This window comes from Molossus molossus, unplaced genomic scaffold, assembly GCF_014108415.1.
Source record: "Molossus molossus isolate mMolMol1 unplaced genomic scaffold, mMolMol1.p scaffold_m16_p_2, whole genome shotgun sequence".
In the NCBI taxonomy this organism is placed as follows: Eukaryota; Metazoa; Chordata; class Mammalia; order Chiroptera; family Molossidae; genus Molossus; species Molossus molossus.
This window is the reverse complement of record NW_023425355.1, coordinates 36,244,035-36,271,071: the sequence shown is the minus strand read 5'-3', so window position 1 is coordinate 36,271,071 and position 27,037 is coordinate 36,244,035. Positions and strand designations below refer to the sequence as shown.

At 35.2% G+C, this 27,037-nt stretch overlaps 1 protein-coding gene across 1 annotated transcript in view; it reads right to left on the bottom strand.

The window, feature by feature from the left end:
• Positions 1 to 27,037, bottom strand: part of COL4A5 (collagen type IV alpha 5 chain) — a 343,032-nt gene that overhangs the window by 8,242 nt on the left and 307,753 nt on the right. Inside the window, exons 41-47 of the mRNA XM_036271049.1 lie at positions 26,338 to 26,523; positions 16,315 to 16,448; positions 13,737 to 13,809; positions 13,530 to 13,601; positions 11,786 to 11,914; positions 10,849 to 10,947; positions 9,177 to 9,389 (exon numbers count right to left, since the gene is read on the bottom strand). Of these exons, the coding sequence (XP_036126942.1) occupies positions 9,177 to 9,389; positions 10,849 to 10,947; positions 11,786 to 11,914; positions 13,530 to 13,601; positions 13,737 to 13,809; positions 16,315 to 16,448; positions 26,338 to 26,523 (906 nt within the window). The remainder of the gene's footprint in view (positions 1 to 9,176; positions 9,390 to 10,848; positions 10,948 to 11,785; positions 11,915 to 13,529; positions 13,602 to 13,736; positions 13,810 to 16,314; positions 16,449 to 26,337; positions 26,524 to 27,037) is intronic.

Below are 27,037 nucleotides of genomic sequence, written 5' to 3'. Positions count from 1 at the left end.
TGTTGTTTACAAGAGACCCACCTCACAACAAAAGACTCACATAGATTGAAAGTGAAGAGATGGAAAAAAATCTACCAAGCAAACGGAAAGGAAAAAAAAAAAGCTGGGGTAGCAATACTAATATCTGATAAAATAGACTTCAAAATGAAGGCCATAACTAGAGACAAAGAAGGCCACTACATAATACTGAAACAATCTATCCAACAGGAAGATATAACCTTGATAAACATATATGCACCCAATATAGGAGCACCAAAATGTATTAAAAATGTTCTGGAGGAATTCAAAGGAGAAATCAATGACAATACAATCATAGCAGGGGACTTCAACACCCCACTGACCTCACTAGATATATCCTCTAAACAAAAAAGTAGCAAGGAAACAAAGACTCTAAATGAAGCACTAGACCAAATGGATTTAATAGATATCTACAGAGAATTACACCACAAAACTACAGAATTCACATTATTCTCAAATGCACATGAGACATTCTCAAAGATAGACCCAGTGTTGGGGCACAAACTAAATCTCTACAAGTTCAAGAAGTCTGAAATCATATCAAACTTCTTCTCAGATCACAATGGCATGACACTAGAAATCAATTGCAAGAACAACATACAAAGATATTTGAACACATGGAAGCTAAATATCATGTTATTAAACAATGAATGGGTCACCGAGGAGATCAAGGAAGAAATCAAAAACTTCCTGGAAACCAATGAAAATGAATACACAACAACACAAAATCTATGGGATGCAGCGAAAGCAGTTCTGAGAGGGAAGTTTATAGCACTACAGGCCTACCTCAAAAAAACAAGAAAAATCTCTAATAGACTATCTAACCTCACAACTTAAGGAACTAGAGAGCAAACAAAAAGAAAACCCCAGAGCAAGTAGAAGGAAGGAAATAGTAAAGATCAGAGCAGAAATAAATGACATAGAGACCAAAAAAAAAAAAAAAAAAAAAAAAAAAATTCAAAGGATCAATGAAACAAAGAGCTGGTTTTTCAAAAAGATAAACAAGATGGATGGACCCTAAGCTAGACTCACCAAGAAACAAAGAGAGAGAACCCAAATACACAAAATCAGAAATGAAACAGGAGAAGTAATGACTGACACCACAGAACTACAAAACATCCTTAACAACTGCTATGAACAATTATATAGCAACAAATTCGACAATCTAAGTGAAATAGACAAATTTCTAGAAACACATAGTCTCCAAAACTGGACCGGGAAGAGATAGAAAACTTGAACAGACCAATAACAACAGAAGAAATTGAAGATTTAATCAAGACTCTCCCAGCAAACAAAAGCCCAGGCCCGGATGGCTTCATGGGGGAGTTTTACTGAACATTCAAAGAAAAACTAATACACATTCTCTTCAAACTATTTCAAAAAATTCAAGAAGAAGGAAGACTTCCAACTCATTTGATGAGGCCAGTACTATTCTAATTCCAAAACCAGGAAAAGACACTAGAAAGAAAAAAAAAACTACAGGCCAATATCCCTGATGAACATAGATGCCAAAATCCTGATCAAAATACTAGCAAATCGGATCCAGCAATAAACCAAAAAAATTATCCACCATGACCAAGTGGGATTCATCCCAGGGATGCAAGGCTGGTATAATATTCGCAAATCAATCAACGTGATACAACACATAAATAAAATGAAGAATAGAACCACATGATCATATCAATAGATGCCGAAAAAGTCTTTGACAAATCCAGCATCCATTTCTGAAAAAAGGTCAGCAATGTGGGAATAGAGGGACCATATCTAGACATAATAAAGGCCATATATGAAAGACCTACAGCCAACATCATACTCAATGGGCGGAAACTAAAAGCATTTTCCTTAAGAACAGGAAGAAGTCAAGGATGCCCACTTTTGTCACTCTCACTTAACATAGTACTGGAGGTCTTAGCCACAGCAATCAGATAGGAAGAAAAAATAAAAGGGATCTAAATTGGAAAGGAGGAAGTGAAACTGTCATTATTTGCAGATGACATGATACTATACGTAGAAAACCCCAAAGACTCCATCAAAAATTTAATAGACTTAATACATGAATTTGGCAAAGTGGCAGGATACAAAGTTAACGTCAAGAAATTGATGGCATTCCAATTCACCGATGATTAACTCACAGAAAGAGAAACTAAAAAAAACAATCCCATTTGCCATTGCGGCAAAAAAAATTAAGATACCTAGGAATTAACTTAACCAAAGAAATAAAGGACCAATTCACAGAAAACTACAGGTCATTGAAAAAAGAAATAGAGGAAGATATAAAAAAGTGGAAGCACATATCCTGCTCATGGATTGGGAGAATTCACATCATTAAAATGTCCATATTACCCAAAGCAATCTATAGATTCAACACAATCCCCATCAAAATACCAAGGGCATACTTCACAGAATTAGAACAAGTACTTCAAAATTTCATATGGAACCAAAAAAGACCTCGAATAGCCACAGCAATCTTGAAAAGGAAGAACAAAGTTGGAGGGATCACATTACCAGATTTCAGGTTATACTACAAAGTGACTGTAACCAAAACAGCCTGGTACTGGCACAAGAACAGGCATATAGACCAGTGGAACAGAACAGAAAACCCAGAAATAGTCCCAAGGCAATATGCTCAATTAATATTTGACAAAGGTGGCAAGAGCATACAGTGGAGTAAGGACAGCCTCTTTAATAAATGGTGCTGGGAAAATTGGACACCTACATGCAGAAAAATGAAACTAGACCATCAACTTACACCCTTCACAAGAATAAACTCAAAATGGATAAAAGACTTAAATGTGACTCATGAATCCATAAAAATCCTAGAAGAAACTGTAGGCAACAAAATTTCAGACATCATACGGAGCAGAATTTTCACTGACACATCACCTAAGGCAATAGAAACAAAGGAGAAAATGAATACATGGGACTACATCAAACTCAAAAGCTTCTGCACAGTGAAAGATACAATCATCCAATCAGAAAGGCTACCCACTATATGGGAGAGCATAATTGCCAATGATATATCAGATAAGGGGTTAATTTCCAATATATATTGAATGCTCATACAACTTCACAAAAGGAAGACAAAGAACCCAGTTAAAAAATGGGCAGAGGAACTAAATAGAAACCTCTCCAATCAGGACATACAAATGACTAAGAGACATATGAAGAAATGCTCATCATCACTAATCCTCAGAGAGATGCAAATTAAAAGAACTATGAGGTATCACCTCACCCCTGTCAGAATGGCCGCCACCAACGAATCATCAAACAACAAGTGTTGGCGAGGGTGTGGAGAAAAGGGGACTCTAGTGCACTGCTGGTGGGAATGCAGGCTGGTGCAGCCACTATGGAAAACAGTATGGTGTTACCTCAAAAAATTAAAAATTGAACTTCCATTGGACCTAGTGATCCCACTTCTAGGAATATACCCTAAGAAGCCTGAAACACCAATCAGAAAGAATATATGTACCCCCATGTTTGTAACACCACTATGTACAATAGCTAAGATCTGGAAACAGCCCAAGTGTCCATCAGTAATGATTGGATAAAGAAGCTGGGTTACATATACACAATGGAGTACTACGCAGCTGTAAGAAAGAAGGATCTCTTATCCTTTGAGACTACATGGAGGGACCTGGAAAGTATCATCCTAAGTGAAACAAGCCAAACAGAGAAAGGAAGTATCATATGATCTCACTTATTTGTGGAATATAATGAACATTACAGTCTGAGGAATGGAGTAGTCCCAGAGCCGTGGAAGTGGGGTACAGACTGACAATCCCCAGAAGAGGACGTGGTGGTGAAGAGATAAACTACAGAACTTATATGCATGTATGCATGAACAGTGGCCATGTACAACAAACTGGGGACAGGGCAGGGAGGGGGGAAGGGGGAATCAGTGGGTAAAAAAGGAGAAACATCTGTAACAAAAATTAATTAATAAAAAAGACTTAAATGTGACTTGTGAAACCATAAATATTAGAAGAAAATGTGAGCAGAATAATATCAAACATCATATGTAGTGGAATTTTCACTGATACATTGCCTAGAACAAGAGAAACAAAGGAGAAAAATAATAAATGCGACTACAGCAACCTGAAAAGCTTCATTGTGGCAATAGAAACCAGTATCAAAATGAAAACAGAATGCCCACTCTGGGAGCCCACATTTGCCAATGATACATTGGATAAGGGGTTAATATGCAAAATATTTAAAGTACTCATGCAACTCAACAAAACGAAGACAAACAATTTGATTAAAAAATAGGCAGAGTACCTGAATAGACACTTCTCCAAACAGGACATACAAATGTCTCATATGACAAAAAGTTTAACATGTCTAATCATTAGAGAGATACAAATTAAAATGACTGTGACATATCACCTTACACCTGCCAGAATGAAAGCCATGAACAAATCATCAAACAACAGTACTGGTGAGGATGTGGTGATAAAGGGACTCTAGTACACTGCTGGTGGGAATGCAGACTGGTGCAGCTATTATGGAAAACAATATGGTGTTTCCTCAACAAATTAAAATGGAACTGCCATTTGACCCACTGACCCCACTTCTTGGAACATATCTTAAGAAGCCTGCAACACCAATCAGGAAGAATATATGTACCCTTATGTTCATAGCAGCACTATTTATAATAGCTAAGATCTGGAAACAGCCCAAGTGCCCATCAGTAGATGAGTGTATAAAATGTTGTGGTACATTTATACAATGGAATACTATGCATCTGTAAGAAAGAAAGATCTCTTACCCTTTGAGATGACATGGAGGTACCTGGAGATTATTATGCTGAGCAAAATAAGCCAGTCAGAGAAAGGTAAGTACCACATGATATCACTTATTAATGGAACATCATGAACAAAATAAACTGTCAATTAAAATAGATCCAGAGTCGTGGAAATAGGGAACCGACTAACAAACCTCAGAGGGATGGGGAGTGGGGAGGTGTGGGAAGAGATGAACCGAAGAACTTATATGCATATATGCACAACCAGTGGACACAGACATTAGTTTGAGGAAAGAAGGAGGGGGCAGGGAGTAAGAAAGAGGGGGTCAATGGAGAAAATAGGGGAACATCTGTAATACTTTCAAGAACAAAATAGTGAAGAGCATAAAACAAGTCTTCTAATATATCAATATTTCCTCTCCAGGTTTCCCTTTCTTCTTATAAGCTATCCACAGTATATATCTTGTGTGGGTTTGTCATCTCTTTAAGGCTAGGGACAACTGTAGTGCTGACCAATATGCACAGCAACCAGACAGGTTTGCAGGTGAATAACAAAAAGAATAAATAAATAAGAGATAAAGATAAATGAAGGACATGTGTGAAAAATAAAGAAATAGAGTTTTTGAATTTCTGGGCTGGTAGGGGCAATGGAGATAATCTCTACCTGTGATTAGCCTTTCTTTTCTCATTTACTCACAAAAGAATCATGGAAAATGATGTACCTCTCACACATTTTTAAGTTAATATCTAAAATTTTCATCATAAGTTTAAGTTGACACTGTTCCAGTTATCAAGGTGTTGGTTACTGTCTCTGGACTCCAAACCCAACCTTCTATACTCTCTCTTGTAATACTGGAGCTGAGACTTTGCAAACCACATTTAAGCATTGCCAGTTGTCATTTTTAGTGCTTTGTGAATATTTATTTTTTAAAACAAAACTTTAATATCACTCTTTTAAATGCATCCAATGTGATAATTTGAAATCTATCAATAAACATTTGTAAAAGTACATAAACTAAATTTTAGCAGGTGGAAATTATTCAATGCACCTTCTTTTTTTTTATCCTCACCCGAGGACATTTTTCCAATTTTTGTACAGATAGAGTGGTAGGGAGAGAGAGAGAGAGAGAAACATCGACGTGAAAGGGACACATCGAGTGGCTGCCACCCGCACGACCAACCAGGGCCGGGGACAAACTGCAACCGAAGTACGTGCCCTTAGCGGGAACCGAACCCGGGTCTCTCCGGACCACAGGCCGACGCTCTAACCGCTGAGCCAAACTGGCCAGGGCTCAATGCACCTTTTACGTTTAGAAATTATACTTCCATTCCACTTCTCTCACAGATTTATGTTAATGTAGCTTTTACTTTTAAAAGTGTTTTCTTGACCACCCTATCATATTCCTCTGAAACAAAAATTTACAATAACTTTTAAAGATAAATATATTTTTTATTGTTGACAGTATTACAGATGTCCCACATTTTCTCTTCTTTGCCTCCCTCCACCCAGCTAGTACACTTCAGGCCTCCACCACACTGCTGTCTGTGTCCATGGGACATGCATATAAGTATGTAAGTTCTTTGGTTAATCTCTTCTTGTACCTGCCCTCTCTGAAATATGTCAATTTGTTCCCTTCCTCCATACCTCTGGACCTATTTTGTTGGTCAACTTATTTTGTTCATTAGATTCCACAAATAAGTGAGATAATGTGATATTTGTCTTTCTCTGACTGGCTTATTTCACTTAGCATAATCATCTCCAGGTCCGTCCATGCTGTCTCAAATGATAAAAGTTCCTTATTTTTTTTACAGCTGCATAGTATTCTGTTGTGTACATGTACCACAGCTTTTTTATCCACTCATCTCTTGGGCTGTTTCCAGATCTCAGCTATTGTAAAGAGCGTTATTATGAACATAGGGGTGCATGCATATACTCTTTCTGATCGTTGTTTCAGAATTCTTAGGATGTATTCCTAGAAGTGGGATCACTGGGTCAAACAGCAGTTAACTTTCTGTGACTATAAGGCATTACATGTCAAATATTTTATTTACTAAAATTTTTTTTCTTTATTGATTTTAGAGAGAGAGGAAGTGAGAAGGAGAGAGAGAGAGAAACATCGATGAGAGAGAACACTGATTGGCCACCTCCTGCATGCTGCCCACTGGGGATCGGGCCCACAACCTGGGCATGTACCCTGACTGGGAATTGAACTGGCGACCTCTTGGTGCATGGGTCAATGCTCAACCACTAAGCCACACTGGCCAGGCTGAAATATTTTATTTTTAATTTTCATCATTACACAGTTATTAATCCACAATAAAAAGTATAGATATTATAAATTTTGATAATTACTAAACATATAAACCTTTATTGTAAATGCATTTCTTTTTTAAAAGTGTATTTTGATTGATTTTTTTTTAGAAAGAGAGAGGAAGGGAGAGGGAGAAAAAGAACCAATGAGAGAGAAACGCCCCCTACTGGGAGAGAGCCTCAAATTCGGTCATGTGCCCTGGCCTTTTTTGATCTTTTGGTGCACAGGAGGTAGCTCAGTCCACTAAGCCACACAGGCTGGGTGGAAATGCATTTCTTAATGTGATTAATTAGAAGTGAACAATAGAGCCTCAGTTAATAGAGTCTTTAAAAAAAATTGTTTTGAATTGTACCTTTGAATTTGTCTCCCAAAGGCTTTCACTTCAAGGCAGTGTGTCATAGTATGATTTTTTTCATAAAGTGGGAGATGGGTGATAGTGAAAGGGGATAGTGCATATCCAAAGAATATACACAAGCAGTTCATCTATAGGAGAGAAAAAAAATGGAGGATTTGAAAATTGATTCCTTTAAATTTATGTCTGTATATCTCTTGGTAAGCCCTCATGTATCCAAAAAGGTATGCTTATTTCAAACTGAAGAAGACTAATAAAACAGCAATTATTCTTAAACCTGGTGGATTGTCAGAATCATTGGGAATATTTATACAATAGGTTTGGATTGGACTTAGGAATGTTTTCAAAAGTTCCTCAGATAAAAATCATTAATTTAGTCTAATTTATATTTTTTCAGAAAAAACTGCCTCAGAGAGAGGTGACTGACATAAGGTCATGTGAAATTGAATGACAAATTGGCATGACTGAAAAATAAATTGATTTAGAATTGGTAAATACTGTACTCAATTCTTATCTCTATCAGTTTTGGAGTATGTGGCTTTGAATAAGTCACTTAACCTCTCAGCCAGTTTATGTATACTATGGGGGGAAAGGTTGTCCTATATCTTTCTTGATCATAGCTTTGAAGATCAAATTTGATTTAAAAAGTGTTTTTAAAATATACACTAATTTAAAAATACAACTAACATCACTTCCTTTTAGGAACAGAGCTGGAAGTGTCCTTTCAGTAATCCAAGAGAGACTACTTATTTATTTGACCAAGTGACTGCTTCCTTTTTTAAATTTTTTTTTTCTTTATTGATTTGAGAGAGAGAGAAAGTAAGAGGGAGAGAGAGATATAAACATCGATGAGACAGAACATCGACTGGCCACCTTCTGCATGCCCCCCACTGGGGATTGGGCCCACAACCTGGGCATGTGCCCTGACCGGGAATCAAACCGGTGACCTCTTGGTACATGGGTCGATGCTCAACCACTGAGCCACACCGGCTGGGCCAAGTGATTGTTTCTTTAACGTCAAAGCTATAACTGCTTCTATTCTTTGCTTAGACATCAGGATATCTCCAATTTGACACTTTTGTAAGTTTTAGCAGAGACTGCAATTAGGATCATCCTCCTAAGTCATATTGAGCCCTATGAGAGTCTTTCTATGTCTGAGGCACTTCCAAGTCACATTAAATACAGTGGATTTTATATGTTAATATGGTGCTTTATATAACTTTAAACTATCCTAATAATACTTTATACAGACAGCTAAGGCAATTATTTTTAGAAACTATAAACTAGGATAATTAAGCAATGACTTTACTTTTTTCTTTGATCTAGGAACCAAGATTCTCTTTAGAACTTATCCTTCAACTTGACGAAGACCAGTGTCAGAGAAGAGGAAAGAAACTATCTTTCATTAATTATAAACACAGCCCACTCAAGCAGCTGCTATACTGTAGAGAACCCAGGACATCTGTTTCCTTAATAAGTAAGATAACAAAAGTAAATGTGACCCTTTCCAAAATGCCTTGCTTTAGGCCAAGAATTGTACCTCACACTAGGCTAATTAATACTTTGAGTTTAAAGTTAAATATTATTTATCTTAAACTCATAGTGAATATCAGCTGCCTTTGACATGGTGTTCAATTTCGAAGCCCTAAAAGAATAGAGAGATGTACTTTGATCAAAGCTACTCTAGAACATGGCAGGATTTTCAAAACAAAAACAAAGTACGTAATAAGAAATAAGATGCCAATTATCTCACCCAAGTCTTGACCGTGAGCTCTTTTATTTCCTTGTACATACAGGAGAGAAAAGCCTTCATAAATCTGGACAGTATCCTGTGGGCACTGTGGTGCATCTGTTGTCTGGCTGTGACGTGTGATGAGGAATCCATGGGCAATAGAGGAAGTTCCAGGGGGACCTGGGGGACCTTGCAATCCATCTGGCCCAGGGGGGCCATCCAAACCACGGGTACCTATTTCCATGGAATCATCAGTATACAAGATTAAGTAAGCTCTGTTTCACTTCCACTATTATGTCTGTTCACAAAACATTATGACTTAATTTGATATTAATTTAGTCAATATTTACAGAGTTTCTATAAAAGCACTGTCAAATATCACTTGTTTGGAGATAAATGAAATATATGTTTATTTTATGGAATTTGTTGATGACATGAGGCACAAAATGGATACCAGGTAAATGTAATACTACATGGGAAGAAGTGATACCTATTTGGGAAGTCTGTATGTTATCTAGTCTCTTGCTATACTAAAGGAGTCCAAATTCCATGACAAAATTTCAGCCTGCTGCTTTGTTCATCAAGAAGAAAGGAAGGGTGTGGTTGCCATCAGTCTGCCAGCTTCAGTGCTGTAAACATTTTCCTTTGGATTTGTCTGGGGAAATATTCTCAGGCATACATTTTTGTTTAGAGAATAGGCAAGAAATTCTAAAGAAGGTTTTAAAAAATGTCTATTTTCAATCTACCACTGGTTCTCTTTCTCCATTTAGCTTCTTGATCTGAGGTCCTTTGAAAAATCTCTTTATATGGAGGCTTTTGGCCACTGTGTATATAGATTTTCATTTTGGGGAAACTTTACAGCAATGTCCACGTGATGAAGATGACACTGACTTAGAAATACAGTTAATGAAATGGCAGGGTGTTGGTTCTAGGAAGGCCATAAGTATCATCACTCTGCCTTTTGGCCACAATATTATTTTACCAGTACAAACTCTTTATGTTAATATTGTTTAGAGTTATATTTATGTTATTTAGGTTGCTAACATATATTAAAATTTTCAGTTTATAATATTTTATTTCTATTTTAGCTATCTTTAGTGTATTTTTATTGAATAAAATTGTATTGAATAATTGAATAAAATTATTTTTAGAAGTAGGCTGAGTATAGATTGGAAATCTAGTAGATAACAATACAATATTATCAGGAGTACCTATTGATGAGTGACCTCAAAAATCTGCATATCAATTTGTCATCCTAGTATAAGAAGATACTATGACTCTCAAAGGTCTATAGGGATCATTTAAACTTTGCAATTATACTTACTGAATTCTATGATGGAAAGTGTGCTCTATTGTCATATTTTCAAATGTGGAAGGATTCACAATAGTTTCAAGATGGTCACAGGACACATATTGAAAATTATCAGAGCAGGTAAATACAGCAAGTACCTGGAAAATCCCCATTTTTAGAAAGAGCTGGGTTTTCTAGTGCTTCAAACATATAAATAAAGACAGCCTTTCTATGTTTCTCTTATTCTGGAAAATCTCCTTGTATCTATTCCCCAGCAATAGATTCATCAGCTAGCTGCACACTCTCTAGAGGAGTTTCTCATAGCTCCAGTTGAAGGCCATGTGTCCAGATATCTCCAAGACTTAAATAATAGTATCAGCAGCAGCATTTCACTTGTCTCACCTGGCTGGCCTGGCAGACCTGGGTCTCCTTTGCGCCCTCCTGCACCATCAAAGCCAGGGAGTCCATTTCGTCCAGGATCTCCTGGAGGGCCAATTGGACCTACATGAAAGAAGAAATAAAGTTTCAAAATGTAAGTACAATAATTCAACATCCAGACAGATCTGGGAGACTTAAGGTCCTTGAGTGTCACTGAATTCATAATATGGTTTTGTCTTTAATCCAGATAAATGAAGGAATAGCTCAAACTCAGGACAAAGGAAGCAGACAAGGATTTAGTATTAAATAATCCATTTGCCTCTGTGGAGATTCCCATACTATGACAGTCATGTTCTCTTTGGCTTCAAAACAAGATAGGAGTACAAGGCTCCAGTTCTGTTATATATCCCACCATAAGTAAGGCTGTTACTGCCTGGTACCTTTTATTTATGAAAAGACTGTCACTCAATCACTTAATAAGAGAGAAAGACTGAAATTAATTTCTAGAGTTTTTTTATAATCAGAATTGGCTATAAGAATAGAGTCAAATAGTTAACTATACAGGGTTTAGTTCTAAAATCATAAGACCTCACAGTGGGTAACTAATGGCCTGCCAAATCACCCTTCTATCCTTCTGATAGTTGGGATAAAGAGAGCAGAAGATCTTAAATGCAAATCAATTTCATTACAATGTTTTGAACAACATTGACCTAATCATTCAAATTAGATTACTTAGAAGAGTTACTAGAAATTGGACTGGGACTAAAATAAGTTAGGACAGTAGAAATTAAAATTTTCAAAAAAAACAAACAAACAAAAAAGGAAATGGAACCTGTGGTGGTCTGGTAATTCTACCAGTTGCTGAGACTCCTATTATCAGAGACAAACTCTGGTAAGTGAAAGAAGCTTAGGGAAATGTTCTCAAGTAGATAAGGCTTAAAAAGATAATCTGCAAAGGTACCTGGTAATCCTTGAGGTCCTGGTAGTCCTGGTAGACCTTTAAATCCAGGCTGGCCTGGGACCCCTGGTGGACCAGCATCTCCTTTGATTATAATGCTGTGTCCTGAAGGACCAGGTAATCCAGGGGGACCTAAAAGTATAAACACACACATTTAAACATAGGGAACAGAAAGGACAGAAGGAATGGATGTCAAAGTGATCTAAGGTTAGAAAAAAGAACTAGTGTGAGAGCAACAAGTTATATGCATGGGGATGTTGTCATGTTCAACAGAAATCTGTTTGAGAACACTATCATTATTTACCAAGAAGACTGAAAAAAAATTTTTCTTAGGGTCAATGGAAAAATTAGGCATACCGTCCCTATTTTCAAGCTTTGAAGCATGACTAGATTACTAAAAAGTCTAATTCATTTAAAATATGTGTATTTTATTGAAACTGAACTTAAAATTAAAATAAATGACAGTACGCAAAGCAAAATCTAATGCATTGTAGAAGACATATATTAAAAGATGAGAAAGTTTGCCTTGGTCAGTTTGGCTGGTTAGAGTGCCAGCCCGTGGACCAGAGAGTCCCGGGTCTGGTTTCCACTAAGGGCACGTACCTCGGTTGTAGTTGTCCCCACTCTGGTTGGGGTCATGTAGGTGGCAACCACTTAATGTGTCTCTCTCACATCGATGTTTCTCTCTCTCTCTTCCCCTCTCTCCCCCCCTCCTCCATCTGAGATAAAGCAAAAATGTCCTCAGGTGAGGATAAAAAAAAAAAAAAGAAGTTTACTAATCATCAGGGCAATGCAAATGAAAACCACAATGAGATTATCACGTCATACCTGTTAGAATGATGATTATCAAAAAGACAAGAAATAATAAGTGTTGGCAAGGATGTGGAAAAAAGGGAACCCTGTGCACTGCTGGTCAGATATAAATTGGTAAACCAATCAGAGAAAGACAAATACCACATGATCTCACTTATTTGTGGAATATAATGAATAAGGTGGACTGATGAACGAAATAGACCCAGAGACGTAGAAAGCAGTATGGTTCAGACTGACAAACGTCAGAGTAGGGGTGTGGGGGATGGATGAGATGAACCACAGAACTTATATGCATAACCAATGGACATAGACAATAATGCTAGGGAGTGGGGGGGCAGGGTGGGGAGGAGGGTGTCTATGGGGGAAAAAGGAGAAACATCTGTCACACAAATAAATTAATAAAAATTGGAAAGAAAAAAATATGTGAATATTGGTATCAGAGGAAGAAAATTATATTTTCTGGCAAGTCCATTCTAATTCTAACATAATTTTCAGTTCTTGTTTGTTGTGCTTGTCAAGAGACCCATTGGAGCAATAGGGGAATTTAGCAGATGACTTATTTCACAGTTTACAGGAAACCTCTATAAATCCCTAGCAAAAAACCTACTTCCATATTAAAATATATCGATGTGACTTGCTCTTATGATCTGTTCAATTGAATATGAGAATGCTTGTATAATAGGCAATATAAAATCTAAGTGAAGCATTCTTGTTGGTGCTGCATCTATCTTAAACACTAAAAGGTCTGCCCTCAATATTATATTAATAAAATAGAGAGCTTGAGAGATTAGTAAATAGAAGGAGAGTTCTATCTATTTCCCCTCAGTTTTTGGGGGCTAAGACTCTGAAAGTTTGGTTGAAAGAATGAATACAAACTTTCACATTCTTCAATGCATTTAATGTAGGTATTACTAGCTACAATAATAAGTCTTACCTGGGGGGCCAATAAGTCCTGGATCCCCCTCAGGGCCAGTTGAACCAGGTATGCCACTGGGTCCTTTCATACCTGCAAGGAAGGTACATACAATTGCACAGCGAAGCACCAGGACCACCACCTTTACCCAGCCAAGTCAGAAAATGGGTATCTTGTCCCATATGTGTTTAATGTAAAAGGGGAACTTCAAAACATCCCTTCAAATACCTGGAAAGCCTGGAACACCAGGGAGACCAGGATCTCCTTTCATTCCATTGAGACCTGGCCGGCCGGGATTACCCTAAATAAATAAAATAATTAATTTTAGAGAAGAAAAATCGAGGGCTAGTGAGGATATAAGTGGTATTGCATAGTGATTTATAGCACTGACTGTAGAGTCAAACTTCCAGAATTCAAATCCCAATTTTGCCTCTTTTTAGCTTGTGTGACCTTGAGTTGACTCTTTAACATCATTGATTCATAGTTTTCTTTCTTATAAAGAAAATAATAATATCTATTTTATGAGGTTGCTGTAAGGAATAAATGAGATCGTTCATATTAAGTACTTAGAAAACTGTCTGGCTTGTGATGTGTGCTTAATAAATGATAGCTATTATTTTATCATTATTAACAAATAATAATTATTATTATTATTAACATTTTTAGTGTAGCCCTAAGGTTATAAGTGCTTGGATTAAAACCACATGTGCAAAAATGATAACATTGAAAAGACTTAGCAAAAAGTATAGTAGGGTCTACTATTAATTAACTAGGTTTGTGGGCCAAGAAAACTATGGGATGGAGTTGAAAATTAGACTGAACTTAAAGGAAGAATAAGTGGGAGACAATAAAGCTATTATTAGTAGAAATAAAAAAGGACAAGCCTGGAACATTGTATTATGCTAATATGTAAGAACATTATTTTTTTAAAACGGAGGGGCAAGTATGTCAGAAAGGCATGGGATCTAGATTAAAGGGGTTCTCAAATATAAAATAATTTGAGTATTAAAGTAAGCAATGGTAGTTTAAAATCGAAGATCATTAAAAAATAGAATTTATGAACCCATACCAATAATAAATAAACAAAAATGGAAGAAATTGGAGTCTCTCTTATAGTAGGACTGACTGGTATGTGTGTAGATAGTTCTAAGGGTAGAAAATCATCATTTGCCACTATCTCACTATTGATTGGCTGAGGCAAATATCATAAATAGATATTAAATCTAAGGGGAGATTTTGATGAGGAGCAATGTAATTGCATTATCTTAATGTGTATCTTCCTGACGTTTTGCTTATTAGTTATAATGGAGAAAATTGTAACCATATAGTGAAGAAACCAGATAACAACTTGATGAGGTGATCAAAATTAAGATCACCAATGAGGGACAGATGAACATCATGAGCTTCTATTTCTGAGAAGGACATGGATGCAAAACATGAAGAAATAGCAAATAAAAGAAGAAAAATTCTTGTTTTTAAAAAATGAGAAGGGGCTATATTTCTACCAAAATGTCAAGATCAGGAAAGAAAAAAAATAGATTTAGAAATTGTTTCAGATTAAGAGATAGTAAACAGATATGGCAATTCATGATTTGGTCTGGATCCTATATTGAAGGGTAAAATGCTATACAGGGCATTACTAGGTCACTTGACACAATTGGAATATGTAATGTAGAAACATACGTATTAGAGAACTAGCCCGGCTGGTGTGGTTCAGTAAATTGAGCTTTGTCCCATGTACTGAGAGGTCCAGATTCGATTCCCCGTCAGGGTACATGCACGGGTTGTGGGCTCGATACCCAGTAAGGGAGGGGGGCGTGTAGGAGGCAGCTGATTGATGTTTCTCTCTCACATCTATGTTTCTATCTCTCTCTTCCTTCTTCTCTCTCTCTCTAAAAACAAAAAACAAACAAACAAAAAAATAAAAACATCTTTTAAAAAAAGAGAGAACTAAAATTTAAATCTAGATATTCAGAAAAGTAGTGATGCTATGAGGAAAACAGGTTAGTTGTTGAAAAACTTTAATGGTCGCTTCTTCATTTTTTTTCTGCTATATAAAGCAGTCCCATAATTAAAAGACTGAGCCCAGACTATGGATTTCTGCCAAATCTAACAACAATCCTTCTGAATGAATTGAAGAAGATTTACGGATCCATAAAAAAGCAAGTAACTTTCTGGGTCACTGTAACCAAGGTGAAAATCAGTGGGAATATGCAATTACTCTCTTTTTACAGATAAAGACGGAAACCCAAAGTACCTCTCTGCTTTTCTCATAGACACAAAGCAGAAGTATGCAATGGAGCTAAAATCTGACCTTAATACTGTCTAATTTCAAAGTCTAAAATATCTCCACTCACTATAAGTACTTACCTCTGAGTGTACTCCTTTATATGCAATGCTCCGATATATATGTGTGTGTGTATGTGTGTGCATGCAATGCTTCGATGTGTGTGTGTGTGTGTGTGTGTATATATATATATATATATATATATATATATATATATATATATATATTCTTCTATAAATTTGTTTTCACTGACATGAAGGTTTCTTAAATATAAATACTACACATACCAAAGACTCCAGGTAAAATATCTTTCGAAGAACCTTTTATCTATTAGGTGGCAAAGTCCCTATAGTTGCAAGAAGATAAGAAATTTGCCTTTTTCTTTCTTTGTAATTCACCACTGAACCGTGCATAGGGTCTTCAACAGTAAATGCTAATTAAAATGATGCAACTTGGAATTCTCATTTTGCTTTCAAACACCCACATTCCTTTCTCATCAAATACCTACTCATTTCTTACCTGGAGTCCTGGTGGTCCTTGCTCTCCTTTCAAACCAGGCAAACCAGGTTGCCCAGGTTGACCTGGGTTTCCTCTCTCTCCTTTAATACCTCCATTTCCAGGGGGACCCTGGGGACCTTCTGGACCTGGTAAACCTTGGTAATGCACAACAAAAGACCACATGTCAGCATAGCATAAAGTAGCATAAAAGTTAGGCTTTTAAAGTATCAGTCATCTAAATACTATTAGTTTGCAAAATAAAATTCAGACTTCATTAAAATATGTAGGCTTATGCTGACTCTCTAATGTAAGTTGGGCTGGGTTATTTTTGTTAATAACCCTGGTTTGCAGACAATTTTAATTTGCAATTCATTATATATTAAATACAGTACACTCATATCTAAAGAAAGAATTCAGATCATTATAATAAAAATTGCTTCGGTGTCCTGGCTGCTTTGGCTCAACAGTTAGAGTGTTGGCCTACAGACTGAAGAGTCACAGATTCGATTCACAGTCAAAGGCATGTACCTGGGTTCCCAGTTTGATTCGGGGCCTCTGTCGGGGTACTATGGCAGGAGACTGATCAATGTGTCTCTCTCACATCGATGTTTCTTTCTCTCTCTCTCTCTCTCTCTCTCTCTCTCTCCCTCCCTCCCTTCCTTCAACTCTCTCTAAAAATCAATGGAAACATATACTTGGCTGAGGATTAACAAAAAAGAAAAGAAGAATGCTTCTGTAATCCTTGTTTGATTTAAGTCAAAGGACAGAGACAACACAGGGCACTGTTCTCAAATTGGAACATGAATCAGAATCTCCAGGAAGGCTTGTTAAAGGAGATTCTGGGCCCACCCTGAGAGTTTTGGATTCAGTAAAGCTGAAGAATTTGCATTCTAGCAAGTGCCCTATACAAAAACAAATGCCACACAGATAAAGCTGTTGGTTTTTCTGGACCACACTTTCAGAATCACCACTATAGGACAATTAGGGATTCAAGCTGCTTGTCTCAATTTGATTAAAATCAAATTGCTTTACTTATAAATAGTTGCTTTTATTACTATGCAATTAAAATAGTTATTTAAACAAACTATTCAATTTCATTTCAGTGGCATGCTTAATACATGGGAATATTTTAAAATGTCAGAAATTAATTGATTCAATATAGTACTTTTCAATTTATTTCAACAATGTTTTCATATTCTTTACATTTTAAATGTTTCTGAAGAAAACGAATTCTGCATATATCTTGTAAATAAATAAAACAATTTAAAATGGAATTTTCCTAAGGTATTTTCTTTATGTTTTAACCTTTTCTTCTAAATAAATATATATCTATTATGCAACCAAGGAGATGTTATCAATGACCACATTTTTGCTCATGGGGTGGGAAATAGCTGTTACTTGCTTGCACAGTGCTAAGCAGTGGCTGAAGCTGAGACTAAGCAGTCCTGCCTTAAGGAAATAATTATAAAGCTCTAAATAACAGCCAATAGTTAGCACCTATACATTCTCTCTCCTCTAGTAATCTTAGTTTTTTTTGTTGTTGTTGTTTTGTTTTGTTTTTATCCTCACCCGAGGACATTTTCCCATTTTTTTGTTCAGGTAGAGTGGGAGGGAGAGAGAGGAATAGAGAGAGAGAGAGAAACATCGATGTGAAAGGAACACATCGAGTGGCTGCCACCCGCACGACCGACCAGGGCCGGGGACAAACTGCAACCGAGGTACGCGCCCTTAGCGGGAACCGAACCCGGGTCTCTCAGGACCGCAGGTCGACGCTTTAACCGCTGAGCCAAACCGGCCAGGGCTAGTAATCTTAGTTTTTCATTAGTTTTAACAAAAGGGAGGATATGGAGGAAATAGCATAAGTACGTGAATTTAGAATACTGAGTTCATACTTACATTTGGACAAAGGGTTATCCTTTGTATTAAGGTAAAATCGATATATATATATATATATATATATATATATATATTATATGAGTTTCAGATGTACAACATTGTAATTCAACATCTGTATACACTACTATGTGATAAACAACAAAAGTCTAGTTGCCATTTTTTTGCAAAGGGTGATTTTTTTTATTGGAAATAAAATTCAGTCTTTAGTTCCCTTTCTAATACTCTTAAGATCCAGAATCAATGACTACACACTAACAAGGCAGTATACATCCAGATTAAAAATGTTGGACTTTGGAGCTAGACAACTGGGTTGGAATCCAAGATCCTTTTATCATTAGCTGTTTGATCTTAGCAAGTTCATTAATCTCCTTGGCCACAATTTTATTTAGAATGGAAATCTTTTTTATATATGTACCATATCTTCTTTATGAATGGACCTTGGTAATATTATTCTAAGCAAAATAAGTCAGAAAAAGTTAAGAACCATATGATTTCACTCATGTATGGGATGTAAAACTGAAACTTTTATACACAGACAACAGTATGGTGATTGCCAGAGGGAAGGGGGTGAGTGGAAAGTATAAAGGATAAAGGGAGCCAAATATATGGTGACAGAAGATTTGACTTTGGGTGGTGGGAACACAATGCAATATACAGATCGTGTACTATAGAAATGTACACTTGAAACCTATATAATCTTATTAAACAATGACTACCCAATAAATTTAAGTAAAAACAAGTCACATTACCTTTACCAAAATGTTAAATACCAGGGTGTTCCAAAAATGGAATAAGATAATATGTATAAGTTACTTTACACAGTGCCTGGCACAGAGTAACAGTTATGTAAGAGGTTTTAAAAAATTATTATTATTATTATAACTATAATTATATCTTTAAAATATGAGCCCATTTTTAATCTTTCAGCTATCTCTATGTGATTTCACAGTATAACACTCTCTGGCACATGAGATAGAAAACAGTTCTATAACAATATAACAATTGTTTTATCTTTAAACAGTTTAAATCATATTCACCCTAGCCCCGCAACTAGACAGACATACTCCGAAATTCCCTTCCTAATCAAAAAGGAAAGGTTGGCATACTTTACACTTAAACAAACAAACAAACAAACAAACAAACAAATAAAACGAACTGTGGAGTCCAAACTCCTTAGACAGGATTTTCTAAGCAAAATTATTTTCATCCATAATTTATAATTTGGACTATATATCAGAGTAAGGAAGTATATTGAGATAAAAATAACCTATTTGCAAATCAGCCTTATCAATGACAAGATAAGATTAAGATAGGGAAAAAAATGAATCTTTATGACCCTCTTTTCCATTCTGAAATGTAATCAGAACATTGTTATCATTTGAAAAAAAAAACTACACATTATGGACATTACTCTTTTTGCAATTAAAACTAAATATTGGAAAATTTATTTGCTACTAAGTCAGACCTGCCATTCTAGAGTCCCTCAAATTTAATTTCATGATTTGCTAATGACATAAGGGACATATAAGTTTTATTTTTAACAGTAATGAGTAGTTACCCTCTTCTATGACTGTAAATAGTCACAAAAATAGATCAATCTCAGGCAACAAATTTTAAGAAAATAAAATCACTGTACAGAGATTGCAAGTGGGCCAGATGTCCCCCTAAATAACTTAATGCAGTATTAAAGATAAAAATAAGTGTATTTCCATTTAAAATTCAATATGTTTTTATGTATATATTACCTATTATATATAAATAATTGAAGCCACAAAAACCTAATGTCATTTCAAACTTGATTATAAACAAGTCACATTACCTTTACCAAAATGTTAAATACCAGAACAGGTGGTATTTGAGGATAACAGCAATCTTCAATGACTTCTGAATTACAGCCAAAAAGTAAATTTTTCTTATAATATACACAAAGCATTTTTTAAAAAGAAAAAATAAATAAAAATAATTGAGCAGTGAAGAGTCTAACCTTGAAAACCTGAGGAGATCAGAGTTCACCAAAGCCCAAAGATCGAAGTTAGCAGTATCAGACATCACACAGTACAAAATAAGATTATGAGTTAGAAGTGGTTCATATTATAGCACAAGTTAAACAATAACCCTCTTTGCCAGTATTTCTTATTCCCACAGCATATTCAGTATGCAACAGAACCATACTGGAGTATAGAGAGCCAAACATGTTCAAATAGAGCTTATTCAAGCAAATAAGCTGCTAGTTTGTATTAATCCCCCAAATGGAAAATTCTACTGAGGACATCATGTTTAACACTGCTACTGTGGCTTTCCAAAAGTTAGCATCTCAAAACATTAAAGTTGATAAAATAGTACTATGTCACTGATAGCTTTTCATTCCTTTCACAAAGGGATAATTTTGGATAAATGTTTATCTTGGTTTCTGCAATCCTTCAGTAAAAATACAAGGTGCAAATTTCTGGATATGTTCAGACTGCCCCAAGGAGATATAATTGATTTAAAGGCCTTATTAGACTAAAATACAAAGATCATAGGTGACTAGAGAGATTTAAACACTAGTATACAGTGACTATTACCAGCTATACTTCTGTTTGTCTTTTTTGAAAATCATTTGATGAGCCACATTCTGATCTTTATTTATAATTCATCAAGAGGCTTTTTTCTTTGCATTATTACTTGTAATAAGTTACTCAAAGAGAAAAAGCTAATATATATTTGTTCATTATTGGACTTGAAAATAAAGAGTAGAATTTTCCAAAGATGTGAAGATCACCAGTAAAGGAGTACTTTTAAATATTTTGGCATGCAGTATCCCACCCCAAACCACACAAAAAAATCACATTTTCTTTATTATTATTCAATGCACATATTAATTAATTATTAAAAGGATCATTAAATAAAAAAGATTAAAAGCCTACAATCAGGACAATTCTTAGTTAATGGTAATTGACTATAAACACAATTTATTTTTTTACAAGTCTTGCTATGATTTATAAACACTGAGGTAAGCAGAGCAAATAAATTGTGCTAAAGCTCTGAATCCTAGAAATTAGAAGACCTAGGATTTATTCTTGGCTCTACTACTTAAATCTATGGGATTTGGGGCAATTCAATTTCTCTAAGTTTGTCATCTCATCGACATAATGGAACTAGTGATGTCTGCCCTAACCTCCCTTGCAAAATTGTTTTAAAGAACAAATTCAATTTTTAACATATCGACCTGATATCTGCCATGTGCAAGGTGCTACAGGAAACACAAAGATTAGCCAGACCTAAAATTCTGCCCTCTAAAAGCTTACAATAAAAGTATATTATATGATATAAATGGTGGCATGTCATATGAATATAAAACATTACCATTACTGCCTAGAAATAAAACTTTAAAAACATTTATAATTTGAAATTCAGAAAGCCAGAAATCAAATTTTGTTTGTTTAAATGGTTTCTACACCACATATAGCAAACTGACTGAAGACAATACTTTGAGCAGAGTCAGGCCACACAATTAGTTAAATAAATTAGAATACCTACCTAAGATAATTCAGAGTTTGAGTAAAGACATTTTATACATGTGTTTTGTATAGAAAAACCATTAATAAAAACTCTTAGAAAAATATATCATTGAAATATCCTATATTTCAATCTCAGTAAGTATCAAGGGAGACTTCAGATCATATCATAGCAAAACTTCTAAGACTTTGATATATAAAAGGTAACATTTAATGAGTTATATGCCAAATCAATTTTCTACATGAGGCTCTCAATCCATTGTTTCTCAATAACCTAACAAAGTTTAATTGAAAAGCAAAGCAAAATAACAAAAAACAACCAAGTCCTGTAATAAGACATAATAAGTAAAGATAAGCTGATGAATTGATCGGTAAATTTAAAATCCAGACCCATTTACAGTTGCATTATTGAACTGCTGCAAAGGGAATACTGCATATACCAGGTTATAATAACTATGTAATCTAGAGTACATTTGGTAAATAAGAAGCTGTCAAATCAGTTTTAAAGCAATGAGGCTACTTTCCTTTTTCTTCTTTGAATATATTCTAGTGCTTCACAAGAAAGCAATCTTCTAGCTGATTGTAAAGTCTGAAAGTGATCAAGGTAGCAGATTTTTATGCAAGCCAGACAGGGGGGACTCAAAATTACTTCGAAGTACACCCTATTCTTCTCTTTATCTTGATAACATGCAAATAGCCTGTACCTGTCTTCATATTTTTTATGACATCTGCTTAGGGATAACACAGGAAGCAGTTAGTAGGGGTTAATGGGGATCCTGAGGTAACAGAAAACAAGAAAGTGGAGGTGGGCCAGTTTGCTATGTCAAAGAGTCTCCTAAAATGGCAGAGCAACTTTGCTTCATCACTTATATTTATAACTAGAATTAGAAGCCAGATCATAAGCATCATGCCATACAATTACCTTTATAAAAGGATACATCTTACTAGTAGGATAGAGACTTAACTGATCATTGGGGAGCCTTAAGTCAGATTCCCAGTTATGACCTTAAGTAAGCTTCTTAAACTTTGGACCTGTTTTCTCATATGTAACAAACACTCTTTTCTTGACTGAATTTCTATAAGCCTTGTTCTCAACTAGGCTTCATACTTGGGCCCTATCTTTGATCTGCTGAGGCGAGTTTTAACAAAAATCCTGCTGAGTCAATTTAGGAAGAGTCCCCTCACTCTTAATACCTGATCAAGTTCCTCATCCTCTATCCTTAATTTCTAAGTCTGTTGTCTGCCTTTAGCAAGAATTCTATTAGGACTATTTAGCATGAATCTTCCTACCCTTGATGTCTCCTCTTAATAATTTTTCATTCACTGATGAATTCAATCTGCTAGTTGACTATAAATACCCACTTGTCCTTGTAGTATTCAAAGTTGAGCTCAGTCTCTCTTCCTTATTTCAATAGTCTTAAATAAAATCTGTCTTCCCATCTTTAACTAATGTCTGGTGAATAATTTTTATTTGACAAATATAAAAGTTAGGTCCTTTCAAGATAGGATATTCTATGGTTCTATAAAATAATTCTCTTGGGGGGAGAGTATAAAACTAGAGAATCAATTTAGATAGAGATAGAAAGTTTCCTAAAAATATTTTTAATTATGAATTTTAAATTCATAAGAAATCAGAATTTCTTGCCATTCCCAATAGCCAGAACTCCAGAGGATACTTTTTCTCCTTTTAGTTCCTCTATAGAAATTTGAAAAGGGTTATTTATCATGAATAATAATGAGCACATTCAGGTATTTGTGGTGCTTTTTACTCCTGATTAGGTGAACATACTTCACTATGAATCAGCAATTGTCCATTGGACAGCTCTTGGTAACTGTTCTTTGGTGTGTACTGTGTACATATGTATGATGAAAATAAGATAAAGAGGCTTCTAATCTGTGCAAGTTGCATTCATTTATTTTTTACTCCATGCCTATTAGTCTATTGTCATGACAGTATAATTTAGAACTTTGTAACAACCCAAAACATGAAGATGAAATCATTTGAAAAATTACAAGAGGTATGGCAAACTAGGAATTGTATATTTGAAGGATCTGTGATACACATTACTGTTTAAAAAAGAATGCCTTGCCCTGGCAGGTTTGGCTCAGCGGTTAGAGCGTCAGCCTGTGGTCTGGTCGGTTCCCGTTAAGGGCATGTACCTTGGTTGCAGTTTGTCCCCGGCCCTGGTTGGGTCGTGTGGATGGCGACCACTCGATGTGTCCCTTTCACGTCGATGTTTCTCTCTCCCTCCCATTCTATCAGAACAAAATATCAAAAAATGTCCTCGGGTGAGGATAAAAATAAATAAATAAAAAATAAAGAATGCCTTTTCAAAGGATAGTTCAATTTAATTTGCATTAACAGCTATAGGCAAAATTTAGAAATACACGCTAAAGGTAAAGGTAAAATATTATAAAATACGCTTTTGAGTACTACATGTTTTCAACTAAAATGAAACAAATATATGCATTGTAAAATGTTAAATTAGTTATTTAATTAAGTAATTTTGTGTTCTGCCAATAGGCATAAACACTGGACATGACACGTTCCTGAAAACTTTCAGAGATATATCAACATGTAAGAACTGAATTGGCATATATGCTCTTAAAATATATTAAAACACTTGAAAACTTTAGGTACAGACACACACACACACACACACACACACACACACAATCTGTGTATATAAATATATATACATGCACATATAAATATATACATAAATATAAAAAAAGTTTCCAATTTCATGCAGTTACTACTTTAAAGTTAAGGAGCTAACCTGTAGGACCTGGATAGAGATCAAAGTTCACCAAGGCCCAATACCATCATTCACAAAAAGGAAAAATATCAACATTGTTAGAAATATCAAGAAACTAAGGTATTTTACTAACTTATTTCAAGTTAAACATTAATGAATAAAAGAATAATCTAAAAGTTCATTTTCATGCATCTGTATATAAACCAAATTATCACCATTAAAAAGCAGCACATGTGACATACTTTGAAAGGCCAAGATCATTTTTAATAATCCTTACTATAAGCTCAGAGAAAAAGAATCAATTCTGTGAGCACTTGGGTTTGAAAGTCAACTTGAGTTTGTAGTTTAAGAACAAATAGAAAAGTCACAAACACTCATCAGGTGTGCTTTGTCTGACTACTCCTGCTATTATTTCTTTAGAAATAGTACGTTTTAAAAGTGCTTTTGTGACTAATATCTTTATGTTGACATTTCAAAGTAATGTTCAACAGTGAGCTCTATTACTAGTAAGAACAATAACCACAGTGCTGATTAAAATATAAAACAGGATAATTTGGTTTATTTGAATTATTGCATGCATAACCAATCAAGATATTTGTGTCAGAACTTTGCATTACATGCAAGATAATTAACATAGCTGAGGAGAATTTCACTGGTTTTCTTTAATAGTAAGTTAAGGCAAATCTTGAAATAACACCCTCTATAAACATCCAAGTCAGATTAGATAAAATCTAGTTTTGAAAATGATTCTCAAACAGTTACAGTTTTTGGTGGGGAGGTGGTGATGGATGTGTCAAGTAGCTATTGTAGTAATCATTTTGAGTTATATACATATATGAAATTATTACATTATACACCTTAAATTTATACAATTTTGTATGTCAATTATATTTCAATAAAGCTGAGATACAAAAGAAAAAGGAAAAGAAAAAATGATCCTTTGAACAAAGTATATGATTCTATTAAATTTATATTTTATTAAAATTAACTCCAATCACATCAGAGTTTATGGTAACTTAAATGACATTTTTCATTTTTAAATACATTTAAAATGAGTGAAGACTTTCAAAAAAAAAAAGACAATTTTTTTTTTGTTCCTTGGATTACTCTTATTTTTCAAATCAATGAAAGCCAAGTTTTTGATTACCAGAAATATAAACATTGAATATCAAGTCTCAAAACTCTGTTAATAATCTATCACCAGTGATTGGGCTCAGCAACATTAATTCAGGATGAAAATGAGCATTTCCAAACTTAGTAAAATGAAATGACACAGCACAAACATAAAATGAAAAGTGAACATCTGATGCAAACTTGAGACTACTAGAGCAGTTAACACAAGACAGATGAAGTATAGACATGAAGCTGGTATGAAGAGATCACTATTCAATTTAATCATGCTGTGATGTTGAGGATAAATTGGATTGCCTAGTACATAGAGAAGATAAAATTTTTACTGTGCTTGGTGGCATTTGCTGATCTTATGACAGAACCATGGCAACACTTTGGTATGAACCACAAGCATCTATTGGGTGATCACTAAAATTATTTTTGTGATGACATGCTGAGAAGCTCACATTAGAAATGCAGATGGCATTTTGCTGCCAGGTTATCAGTATAATTTTACATTTAATAAAAAGACTAATAAATCCACTGTTTCCTTTTTCCTCTACGTTGGTTTGTTTTAGTTTAACATTAAGAATATGATGAAAGACATTAATATAAACATTATTAGTTGCCATGAAAGTGGATGAGGCAAAATATAAACCAAGCTATTTACTTGCACATTCTTCGCTTATAGATTCAAAAGTCCTAAAGACTAAATAACCTGCCAGCAAAATGAAATAAATAGACTAATAAATAGAACATTTCCCTACTACTCATGTACATACCTGGTCTCCCAGGAGGACCTTGGGGCCCAGGGTTGCCCTTAGGGCCTTCTAGAGCTGGACCTGGAGAACCAGGAGGGCCTTGGGGACCCTGTACACCAGGGACACCTTGAACGCCTGGTTCACCCTTTGGACCTGGAAGGCCAGGGTTTCCTGGAATGCCATGTAATCCTCCATCACCCTTTTGCCCTATGAAAACAAAATGACGTTAGAGAACACATTAAATGATAGTGAGTATTAGGCTTGCCTATGAGGTTAAAGCTCTTCACACTTATTAGAATAAGCAATGGAGCATACTAGGGTTATTTCTATCTCTCACCAAATCTTTAACACAGCCAAAAAATCCATTCATCCTATTAAATATATTTATCTTTTATCAGAAGTATCTACTAGAGTATGCATAGGAAGAGAGAAACAATAATAACTTGCATCCTGAAAGATTCACTTTGTATTAAGACACAGAGCAATGATCATGTGACCAGTAGCTGTTAGGAACAAAAGAGAAAAGTGTAAAGTATCTGCAAGAATAAGTTAGAGATGGCTGGGGGAAATTCTTAAAACAAATGTTATGAGACTAATTTTGAGACTAATAGAAGATACAAATCTTCAATAATATCTATGTGCCCGCAAAGACCATTCTATCCAAGACTTAAAATCACAATCTAGGCAACCTATTTTCAACATTTTTTCTTCACCACCAATA